Here is a 12489-nt window from a genome sequence, read left to right as displayed (position 1 = left end):
TTTGTTCATCCACCCTTTAGTTGATAGACACAGGTTGCTTCCATATTTTGGGAATTGTGAATAATGCCGCTATGAACATTGGTTGGCCAATGTCTGTTTGTGTCATTGCTTTCAGCTCTTCTGGGTATATACGAGTGGTCGTATTGCTGGATCACATGGCAGTTTTATACTTAGCTTCCTGAGAAATTGTCAAACTGTCTTTCATAGCGGCTGTACCATATTATATTCCCACCAACAGTAAATGAGTGTTCTATTTCTCCATGTCCTCTCCAATATTTGTAGTTTTCTGTTTTTTTTTTTAATAGTGGCTATATAACTATTTTATTGTGGTTTTTATTTGTATTTTCCTAATAGCTGGTGATGTTGAGCATCTTACATATGCTTTTTAGCCATTTCTATTTCTTCATTGGAAAAATGCCTGCTCAAATCTTTTGCCCATTTTTTTCAGTGGATTTGTCTTTTTACTGTTGAGTTGTGGGATTTCTTTATGTATTCTGGCTATTAAACCCTTATCAGATATGTGGTTTCCAAATATTTTCTTCCATCGAGTAGGTTGTCTTTACTTTCTTGACAAAGTCCTTTGAAACACTTTGGGAAGATCCCATTTATCTTTTTTTTTTTTTCATTGCTTGTGCTTTGGGTGTAAAGTCTAAAAACCATTGCCTACCACAAGTTCTTGAAGATGCTTCTCCATTCTTCTAGGAGTTTTATGATCCTTATTCTTATATTTAGGTTTTTAATATGTTTTGAGTTGTTTTTGTATGAGGAGTGGGATGGCGGTCCGCTCTCATTCTCTTGAAAATGGTTCTCTTAGCACCACTTGATAAAGACACTGTTCTGACTTAGTTGAGTGGACTTGGCAGCTTTGTCAGATATCATTTGACCATAGATCTGAGGGTCTATTTCTGAACTTTCAGTTTGAAACCATTAATCAGTGTATTTATCTTTAAGCCAGTAGCATGCTGTTTTGACCACTGTAGTTTTTCACTAAGCTTTAAAGTCAGGAAGTGTGAGTCATCCACCTTTTCTTCTTTTTTAAGATGTTTTTGGCCTTTAGGGCACCTTGCCCTTTCAAATAAATTTCATAGTTGGCCTTTCCATTCCTGCAAAATAAGCTGTTGTAATTTTCATCAGAATTGTATTGATTCTGTAAGTCACTTCAGTTAGAATTGATATCTTAATGATATTTAATCTTCCTGTCCATGAACACACAATGTCCTTCCATTTAAGTTTTCTTTGATTTCTTTAGAAATCAGATCAAATCTTTTAGAAAAAGATTTCTTTTAGCAATGATTTATAGTTTTCTGAATATGGGTCCTTAACATCCTTGATTAAATTTATTCCTAGATATTTGATTCTTTTAGTTGCTATTGTAAATAGAGTTTTTTTCTAGCTTTCTTCCTTAAGTTGTTCATTACTGGGGTATAGAAACACTGCAGATTTTTGTGTGTTGATCTTTTATCCCACCATTTTGCTAAAGTTATTTATTAGCTCTAGCTGTTTTATTGTAGATTTTTGGGGACTTTCTTAACAGAGGACCACATCATCTGCAGATATTGAGCATTTTACTTCTTTTCCGTTTGGATGCCTTTTATTTCTGTTTCTTGCTTTATTGCTGTACCTAGAATTTGTAGCACAGTGTTGAATAATAGGGGTGACAGTGGGCATCCTTGCCTTCTTCCAGAACTTGAGTACAATGTTAGCTGTAGGTTTTTCATATAAACCATTTTTCATGTTGAGGACGTTTCCTTATATTCCTATCTTTTGAACTGTTTTCATCAAAAAAGGATGCTAGATTTTGTTAAATGCCTTTTCTGTGTTAATTGATATGATCATGTGATTTTTACCCTTCAATTTTTTTAATGTGGCATATTACGTTACTTTTTCTTTTGTTGAACCACTGTTTCATACCTGGGATAAAACCCTCTTGGTCATAGTATATAATTCTTTTAATGTGCTTTTGGATTCAATTTGCAAGTATTTTGTTGAGGATTTTTGTATCCATATTCATTAGCATTTTAATTACCTGTACAATTATTATTTTCTTGAAGTATCTTTATTAGTCTTTGCTTTTAGGGTATAATGTTGGCTTCATAGAATGAATTAGGTAGTTTCCCCCCTCTTCAATTTTTTGGAAGAGTTTGAGCAGGATTGGTATTAATTCTTCTTGCAATGACTGGTCTTCTTTTTTTTTTTTTTCTAGAGTCAGTATAGGCTGTTCGTGTGTTTCTAGGAATCTGTCCATTTCATCTAAGTTGTCTAATTTGTTGGCATATCATTGTTCATAGTATCCTCTTATGATCCTTTCTATTTCTGAGGGATCAATAGTAACGTCCCCCTCTCATTTCTGACTTTATTTTTATCTTTACTTTCTTTGTCAGTCTACTTAAGGGTTTGTTCATTTTTTTGATCTTCTCAAAGAACTGACTTTTGGTTTTGTTAATTCTCTCTCTTGTTTTTTTTTTTTTATTCACAAGTTCATTTATTTCTGCTCTAGTCTTTATTTCTTTCCTTCTGCCTTTTTTTTTTAGAATTGGTTTGCTTATTCTTTTTCTCATTTCTAGTGTCTGCTTTCTAGATATTTACTGATTTTCTTGTAATTTCTTCTTTGACCCAATGATTGTTTAAAGTATGTTAACTTCCATATATATATGAATTAACCAGTTTTCTGCCTGTTAGTGATTTCCAGCTGCATTCCATTATAGTCCTAAAAAGTGCTTTATGTAATTTAAATCAATTTTAATTTATTGAGACTTGTTTTGTGACCCTACATGTGGTCTATCCTGGAGAATGACCTGTTAGCACTTGAGAAGTATGTATATCTTGATGTTTTGGGATGTAATATTCAGTAAATGTGTATTAGGTCTGGTTCTTTTGTCACATTATTCACATTTTTTTTTCTTATTGATCTTCTGTCTAGATGGCCTCCCAATTGGTGAAAGTGGATATTGAAGTCTCCACAAAACTAGTATTGTAGAGATATTTACATATTTCTCCCTTTGTTCTTTTTTTTGAAGTATAATTGATATAAGCCGTGTGCATTTAAAGTGTTATATTTTGGCCGATAAATCCATCTGTGAAGCCCTCATCACATCACAATTGAAGTAATGAACATGTTCTGGAAGCTTCTTCATCCCCCTTTGTATTCCTTCTCTCCTGGCCCCAGGCTACTACCAATCTGCTTTCTCTCATTATAGATTATATAACCTTTTCTAGAATTATATGTGATCATGAAATAAGGTATCTTTTTTTGTCTGGCTTCTTTGGGCTCAGCATACATATTTGGAGAGTTGTGCACTCTGTTGGACGAATGTACTAGGGTTTACTTCTCTACTCATCTGTTGTCTTCCGGGTTGGTGAAGAATCTGTTGAGCCATTTTCCCAAGTGCATGGCCATGTTTTACCTTCTTGCTGGCTGTGCCTGGGGTCTGGTTGTGCCAGGCATTTGGGGTGCTCAGTCTTTTTACTTTGCATTTCGTGAGTGACTATGACACTGAGCATCTTTTCAAAGGTTATTTGCCATCTGTGTCTTTGGTGAGGTATCTACTCAAATCTCTTGCCCATTTTTCCCTTCGGGTTGTTTGCTAGTAGTTTATCTCTTAGATTTACGCTTCTGATCTATTTTATGTCATGGTCTGTGTTTGTTGTCTGGTGTGGGGTGGGGGGAGGTCAAGATTTTTCTTTTCTTTTTGCATATGTGCTTATCCAAGTGTTACAGGGCCTTTTGCTGAGAGATTATCCTTCCTCCTCTGACTTGCTGGGCACCTTTGTTGAAGGCTCAGGTTACTTGTGTGGTCTCTGAATGGACTTTTCTGTTTTGTGACCCATTTGTCTGTTTTGGTTCCCATGCCGCCCTCTTCTGACTAGTGTAGCTTTGTAATATGTCTTGATATCAGGCAGTAGAAGTTTTCTAATGCTCTCCTTTCTTAGAGTTTGTTTGCTTATTCTAGGACCTTGGTATTTCCATGTAAATATTAGGCTCAACTTGTCAGTCTCTCGAGAAGAGCCTGTGGGTTGATGGGCGTAGGACCTGTGAGCCGACCAAGGGATGCTGCATTCAGTGTCAAGCCACCCTCTGTGAATTGTGTGTCTTTCGTTTAGTTTTTCTCAGTGTGTTTATAGTCTTTAGCATTCAGGACTTACGTGTCTTTTGTAAAATCTGTCATATTCTTTATTGAATTTCATATTCTTTATGGTTCTTATAAACGAAGTGTTTTTTTTTTTAAGTTAAAATTTCTGATTGTTGCTCCTATATAGAAATATAATAGAACTTCATATCTTGCTTTTGTGTGGCACTAGTGTACCCATTTGCGGCTCTTAGCAGGGTGCATGGCTGCCCTGTCTGTACCAGCCCTGTCATCCCATCATCGGGGATGGGGCGAGGGGCAACGAGGAGCCCCAGTCCTAGGCGACAGCACATGCCCACGGGGAGCCAGGAGAGGCAGAAGGATGGGCGCCTGCCTCCCTAAGTCTCCCACCCGAGCAGTAGGAAGCAGGCGGGTCTGTGAGCGGCTCTGTGAGCCTTTTCTGCTACCCCCTCCCCACAACGTGTCAGGAGAAGCATGTAACTGACCCTGAGGACCCTGGCTTACCAACAGCAACACTGTTTCATCCCTCCCCTCAATGCCCCCCACTATCAAGTGGATGGTTTTGCAGCAAATCCTAGGTCAAGTCATTTCCTTAGTGAGCATTCTAGAAAAGCCACGGAAAGACAGAATGAAGAGATAAGGCTGAGCAGTGTGCGAGGCAGCCCTGTGGCCCCGTGCATGCCTCCTGGGGTGCCTCAATGCATTGGAGCCACGTCCAGCAGGTTGGGCATGGGGGTGCAGGGTGCTGCATTGGTAGCCTGTCTGGGGGCCTGGCCTTCACTCCCATCCCTGCAGGGGTCCCCAGGGCGTCCCTCTCCCTTCATTTTTGCCAGTGTTTGCCAAGTACTTTGAGACCATTGTGGGGGGCATAAATATTTATGAGTGTTATTTCTGCTTGGTGAATTACCCTTTTATTAATATGCAGATTCCTTCTTTATCTCTCATAATAGTTTGGCACTTAAAATCTTAATTTTTCTAATATTAGTATAGACACCCAGCTCTGTTTGTGTGGAATATTGTTTTGCAGTCTTTTACATTCAACCTTTTTGTGTCTTTGATTATAATCTAAGTCTCTTGTAGACAACATATAGTCAGATCATACTTTTTAATCCATTCTGCCAATCTGTCATTTGATTGGAGAGTTTAATCCATTAATATTCAGTGTTAATTCTATAAAGGCAGTACATACTTCAACCATTTTACCCTTTGGTTTTTATATATCATATTTTATTTCTGTCTCTTTTTAATCTTTGTTACCCTTACTGATAAGTCTTCATTTTTACACTCTGTTTACTTCTCTCTCTTGTCATTTCCTGTCAGCCTGCAAGAACTCCCTAGAGTACTTTTTTTGTAGGGCAGGTCTCTTGTTAACAAACTCTCTTTTTTTCTGTTTATCTGTGAATATTTTAAACTCTCTCCCTTTTTTTTTTGTAATTAAAATTTTTTTTCCTTTTTTAAAATGATTTTATTGTTAAATATAACATATGCAGAAAAGAAAAGAAAGAAAAGGAGATGTTTTTCAAAGTACACTTCAATGAGTAGTTACAGAACAGATTTCACAGTTTGTGAGTTGACATTCCACTGTTTTAGATTTTTACTTCTGATTGCTCCAAAATGCTGGAGGTTAGAAGAAATATCTTTTTTCTTTTTGTGAAAAATAACATATACAAAAAAGCAATAAATTTCAGAGTACATCTCAACAGTTAGTTGTAGAACAGATTTCGCAGTTTGGTATGGGTTACAATTCCACAAATTTAGGTTTTTACTTCTAGCTACCCTAAGATACTGGAGACTAAAAGAAATATCATTATAATGATTCTGCAGACATACTCATTTGTTAAACCCTACCTTCTCTGTATAACTTCACTATCACCTTTGATCTTTCTCCCACTCTTGAGGGGTATTTGGGCTATGCCCATTATTACTTTCTCATTTTGGAAGGCGCTGTCAATAATAACGGATAGAGGGATGGTACTTGTAGATGTTCCAGAGAGGCTGGCCCCTCTGTAATTTCAGGACTTATCTGGTCCAGGGACCTATCTGGATGTTGTAGGTTTCTGGAAAGTTACCCTAGTACATGGAACCTTTGTAGAATCTTAAATATTGCCCTAGGTGTTCTTTAGGATTGGCTGGAATGGTTTTGGTTGGGGGTTGGCAAGTTATGGTAGGCAGCAATGTCTAACTGAAGCATGTGTAAGAGTGACCTCCAAAGTTGCCTCTCAACTCTATTTAAAATCTCTTAGCCCCTGATACCTTATTTGTTACACTTCTTTTTCCCTTTTTGATCAGAATGGCATTGTTGATCCCATGGTACCAGGGCCAGACTCATTCCTTGGAGTCATCTCCCATGCAGCTAGGGAGACTTTCAACCTTGGATATCTTGTCCCACTTGGGGGAGGACAATAATTTCACTTGCAGAGTTGGACTTAGAGTGAGGCCACATCTGGGCAACAAAAGAGGTCCTCCGAAAGTAGCTTTTAGCCACACCTATAGGTAGTCTAAGCTTCTCTCCTCATACATAAACTTCACAGCAGCAAGCCTCATAGTCACTGGCTTGGCCGATTGATTTAGGTGTCCCTAATATTTGATATAGTATCGGGTTTCCCCGGTGACAAAGTTTAATAGTTCCATATTTTTTCTCCCATCCCTCATGAGACTTAGCCAACATTTTTTTATTATCTGCTTAATATACTCTGGAATGTATCGAGGCATTACATTAAACTATACAGGATTAAAGGCCGTCGTTCTTATTCTGGGCTCCCTGTGTTTGGATTGTTTAAATGATCTATCCAGACAGGTTGTATTCGATTATGTGCTATAAAAATTTAGGTTCTAAACAAAATAAAACTTTCTTCCTTTGGTCTCAAAGAGTAGATGAGGTTCTAAAATATAAACCAGGTCTTCCTTACTCCTATATTCTGAATTCCTTACTCCTATAATCCCAACCTGATCGGCTTCATTCTTATCTCTGAATACTAGGTTATACATATATAAAACAGCCTCTCAAAATCCTGAAATAACAATTACTGCTCCAGACTAAATATGATTGCTATAAGAGCTTACAATCTAGACCCTTGTTTTCTTATAAGTATTTTCTACATGAGATCATACAATAATTGCTTTTTTTGTTTCTGGCCTTTTTTGCCTCACCAAATGTCCCATAGGTTCATTCACAATGTTGCATGCCTCACAACTTCATTCCTTTTTGTAGTAGCACAATATTTGATCATAAATGTACGCCATCGTTTACCAGTCTACTTCTTCAGTGCATCCTTCAGCGACCTCCATTCATTGGGTAGCATGTATAGAATATCCAAAGTCAGAAGTCCATCTGTACTCTCAATTTTAGATAATTTAATTGTTACCAAGAGAAAGAGAACCAATACGCACCCTCACCAAACAGGAAATCTAAATCTCCTCTTAACTCTTGTCCCTCCCCCCATTATTTTCCCTAGGTGTTACTGTGGTACTTTTGATGTTTTCCTGTTAAGCATAACCCATACATGCAATAGCAGTTTTCCCGCTATAAAATAAGGAATGTTTCATGAATTTGTGTCATCCTTGTGCAGGGGCCATGCTGATTGCTTTATCATTCCAATTTTAGTATGCTTACTGCTGAAGGAGCCCTAAATCCTCCCTCATTTTTGAAGGATAGTTTGGCTGGATAAAAAATTGTTGGCTGGTAGTTTCTCTCTTTGAGTGTCTTAAATGTATCATACTACTGCCCTCTCACCTCCATGGTTTCTGAAGAGAAATTGGGATTTTTAGTCTTATTGTGATTCCCTTGTATGTGACAAATTACCTTTTATTTGCAGCTTTCACGATTCTTTATATTTGACATTTGACATTCTGATAAATATGTGTCCTGGAATAATCTATTAGGATTTATTCTGTTGGGAATTTATTGCACTCCTTGGGCATGTATATGTTTATGTCTTTCCTAAGAGTTGGATATTTTTGGATATTATTTCCTCAAATATTCTTTCTGTCCTTCCCTTTTCTTCTCCTTCTAGGACCCCCATGACATGTATGTTTGTGCATTTCATGCTGTCATTGAAATCCCTGAGACCCTTCTCAAGTTTTCCCATTCTTTTCTCTGTCTGTTCTTCTGTCTGTAAGATTTTGATTGTCTTCTGTCTATAAGTTTTCTTTTTCACTGAGTCTTTCTTTTGACTGTTCAAATCTGTTGTATGCCTCTAATGTATATATCACTTCTATTGTGCCTTTCATTATCATAATTTCTGTTGTATTTCTTTTTCTACTTTCAAATTCTTCTTTATACTTACCCACTGTCTTTTTAATATCCTTTATTTCTTTAGCCATATTTTCCCTCATTTCCTTGACTTGTTAGGAGATTTGTTTGAACATTTTGATTAATTGTTTCAAAGTCTGTATTTCATCCAAAGTTTTAATTTGTTCCTTTAACTGAGCTATATCTTACTCTTTTATAGTATGACTTGTAATATTTTGTGGAGGTCTAAGCATCAGTTATCTTGATTAATTTACTCTGAAGGTCAGTTTCTCTTGCCTAGAGTTTTATTGTTGATTGGCTTTGTGTTAAGTCTCTTTTTTGGCTCTTAGTTTAACTTATTCTAGACCTTTATAATTTCCTGTTTAAATAATCAGATTTTTTCAGCTCTTCATCTCATTCTTGTCCTAGATAGGTGGTACAGTTTTTAAGATTGCACTATTTATGCCATTGTTTCACCCCTAAGAGAAAGCTTCCTTTCCTCTCTGGGAATCTTGATCTGTTTGTTTTTGTTTTACCTCTGTAGTTCCTTTTACATTCCTTTCCTTACCTGTAACTACTTTGCCGGGAGGGCAAATTCTAGAAGTAGGGTCCCCCTGAAGAAAACTTTGGCAGATCAGTATTTCCCAGCCAAAACAGGGCCAGGCACCCATGAAGAGGGCATAGACCAACTCCAAAAAGCCCTGGGAAGGGGGTCAGGAAAGATGCCAAAAGTCTTTTTAATGTCTCCCCAAAGCTGTGCTTTCCTGGCCTGTCCAGCAGATGGTGCTCTTCAGCAAACTGTTGCCCGCAGACTTAAGGAGACATTCTGTCTTTAAACCACCACTTCTTCTGCCCCTGTGTAATTGGTGTTACAACAGTCACCATGGCTGTCCCTGTCTGGGGTGGCCTGGAGTAGCAGCTTACAGCTGGTACCCAGTGATCCAAATTCTCACAAGCCGTGAAGACTGCTTGGCCATGCACCTCCCTGTTCTTGGGAAAGAAGACTTCCATGTCCCTCTCCATTAGCAGAAGCCAGCCAGGGACCAGACCCTGTGGAGACCTGCCTCAAGACTAGGATATGGGCACCGGCAGCTGCTGTGCCTCTTCATTACACTCTTCCCTGGATGCTGTACAGTGCTTCCCTGGCCTCTGGAGCCAAACATTTGTTTTAGGCAGTTCTGCCTGTCCACTAGCTGTTTTGGAGGAGGAGTGAGTCCTAGAGCTTCCATCTTCCCCGGAAGTTTCCACCTGTTTCTTCTTTTATCTGTTTTGTTTACATTGTTTCTGTAAAATATTTTATTTCTCTTGACTTTCGTTCTAAGAATATTTCACTTAATAAAACTGTGCAGTGTATTTGCTCTCTGAGTGTTCAGGAATTTATTTTACACAGTGTGATTTATATCTAAAGTATTTGATTGGAAACACCCATACTAATAACACCATTGAATTTCTTATTAAGTAATATCTTTATTTTAATATAAAAATTGTAGAACTAGAAGATGGATAGGGAATTGAAGGAATAAAGTAATTTTATATAATAATCAGATTTTATTTAAGTTGTAATTATATAACTTTTCTGATTTTAGTTTTAAAGTTATTTTTTATTAAATAAATTGTAGTACAGAAAAGTCACAAAGTAAATACACAGTTCCCATGTACCACCCTATTGTTAACACCTTACATTAATGGGTATATTTGTTAACAATTGATAAAAGAACGTTTTTATAATTGTACTGATTATAGTTTTTAAATCTCCATTTTATTATTTGCTTTTGTTTTTAAGAATTGGGACACTTTCCTCTAAATAAAAGAACTGTATTTAAAAACTCTAGTGATTCTTTTTGTGATTTTTTTTCATAACTTAGTGTGGGGATTTGGAAAGGAGGGGAGGATAGGTATTGATTTTTGATCATTTTAGTGCTTTTAGTTATCTTACAAAATTAGAATTTTGGAGTAAAGCTGAAATGAATTACAATTTAAGAACTTAATCACTATAAAGAAGTCTTTGCAAAGTCTCCTTGAGGGACTGGGAAGAAAGGAGAAAATATTCAACTTCCATTTGAAGAATTTCTGATATTCCTCTAAGCAGTGGGACAACCAAATCAATAGGCCAATCTCTTGATCTTGGGGTTCACCCTATGAAACTTAGTCCTACAAAGAATAGGCTAAGCCTACTTAATATTAGGCCTAAGAGTCACCCCCAAAGAACCTTTTGTTGCTCAGATGTGGCCTGTTTCTCTAAGCCAACCCAGAAGATGAACTTACTGCCCTCCCTCCTACATGGGATGTGACTCCCAGGAGTGTTCTCAACCTCGGGGCAGTATTTGACATTTCATTGATAAGTTTCTTGCTCATTCACATCAAATATGATTGTCCTTTATGTAAAATAACATTATGTTACTTTTATTGTATCTGTTTTTCACTAAAGTAAATAATTCTGATTTTTTACTTGAAATATTTTTTAAATCAGTGTATTTATATAAAAAGAGTCAATTTAAAGACAATTTTTGTGGTGAAACATATGTAAGGTACTGTGTAAGCATATTAGGAAGGTGATGCATGAATAATTTATATTTGGAAAAGTGATCTAAGATTTCTTGTTGGAGAAAAACTAATGGAAGAAATTATCACTGAAAATTTCCCAACTCTTATGAAAGACCTAAATATACAGATCCAAGAAGTGCAGCGCACCCCAAAGAGAATAGACCCAAATAGGCGTTCTCCAAGACATTTACTAGTTAGAATGTCAGAGGTCAAAGAGAAAGAGAGGATCTTGAAAGCAGCAAGAGAAAAACAATCTGTCACATACAAGGGAAACCCAATAAGACTATGTGTAGATTTCTCAGCAGAAACCATGGAAGCTAGAAGACAGTGGGATGATATATTTAAATTACTAAAAGAGAAAAACTGCCAACCAAGACTCCTATATCCAGCAAAATTGTCCTTCAAAAATGAAGGAGAAATTAAAACATTTATAGATAAAAAGTCACTGAGAGAATTTGTGACCAAGAGACCAGCTCTGCAAGAAATACTAAAGGGAGCACTAGAGTCAGATACAAAAAGACAGAAGAGAGAGGTATGGAGTAAAGTGTAGAAAGAAGGAAAATCAGGTATGATATATATAATACAAAAGCCAAAATGGTAGAGGAAAATATTATCCAAACAGTAATAACACTAAAAGTTAATGGACTGAATTTCCCTATCAAAAGACATAGAATGGCAGAATGGATTACAACCCAGCAATACCACTGCTAGGTATCTACTCAAAGGACTTAAGGGCAAAGACACAGACGGACATTTGCACACCAGTGTTTATAGCAGCATTATCTACAATTGCAAACAGATGGAAACAGCCAAAATGTCCATCAACAGATGAGTGGCTAAACAAACTGTGGCGTATACCTACAATGGAATATTATGCACCTTTAAGACAGACTAAACTTATGAAGCATGTAATAACATGGATGGACCTAGAGAACATTATGCTGAGTGAGTCTAGCCAAAAACTAAAGGACAAATACTGTATGGTCCCACTGATGTGAGCCGACATTCGAGAATCAGCTTGGAATATATCATTGGTAACAGAGACCAGCAGGAGTTAGAAACAGGGTAAGATAATGGGTAATTGGAGCTGAAGGGATATAGACTGTGCAACAGGACTAGATACAAAAACTCAAAAATGGACAGCACAATAATACCTAAGTGTAATGTAACTAGGTTGGAACACTGAATGAAGCTGCACCTGAAATATGTTTTTTTGTTTGTTTGTTTGTGTGCTTGTATCTTTTGTTTTTGTTTTTTTTCTTTTTCCTTTTTATATATATATATTTTTTATTAGTATTATTATTTTAATTCTCTTCTCTATATTAACATTCTATATCTTTTTCTGCTGTTTTGCTAGTTCTTTTCCTAAATCGATGCAAATGTACTAAGAAATGATGATCATACATCTATGTGATGATACTAAGAATTACTGAGTGCATGTGTAGAATGGAATGATTTCTAAATGTTGTGTTAATTTCTTTTCTTTTTTTTGATTAATAAAAAAATTTAAAAAAAAAAAAAAAGATTTCTTGTTGGTATAATTAATCAGTTCAGGTTTTCAGAGCAGTGGGTGACCTGAAGGACTAGGACTTAGAGTCAGGCATCAGCCTCTCCTGACTGCTGCTT

General features: G+C 36.6%; 1 protein-coding gene and 1 pseudogene across 14 annotated transcripts in view; one reads left to right on the top strand and one right to left on the bottom strand.

Moving 5' to 3' along the window:
- LOC143681607 (zinc finger MYM-type protein 5-like) overlaps positions 1-12489 on the top strand; it is a 53757-nt gene that overhangs the window by 16458 nt on the left and 24810 nt on the right. Inside the window, exon 5 of one of the 14 annotated variants that reach the window (XM_077158789.1) lies at positions 9349-11563. The exons of 8 other annotated variants lie outside the window; for them this stretch is intronic. In XM_077158789.1, coding sequence (XP_077014904.1) covers positions 9349-9394 — 46 coding nt within the window. In that variant the 3' untranslated portion in view covers positions 9395-11563. Of the gene's footprint in view, positions 1-2920; positions 11564-12489 lie in introns of those variants that run through there. 5 more of the 14 variants (XM_077158787.1, XM_077158786.1, XM_077158792.1 and 2 more) reach the window with 5 other exon arrangements.
- LOC143681918 (U6 spliceosomal RNA) lies at positions 7615-7712 on the bottom strand (annotated as a pseudogene).

This window comes from Tamandua tetradactyla, chromosome 4, assembly GCF_023851605.1.
Source record: "Tamandua tetradactyla isolate mTamTet1 chromosome 4, mTamTet1.pri, whole genome shotgun sequence".
Lineage (NCBI taxonomy): Eukaryota > Metazoa > Chordata > Mammalia > Pilosa > Myrmecophagidae > Tamandua > Tamandua tetradactyla.
Note: the sequence above shows the minus strand (reverse complement) of the source record. Positions and strands in the feature narration are given on the sequence as shown.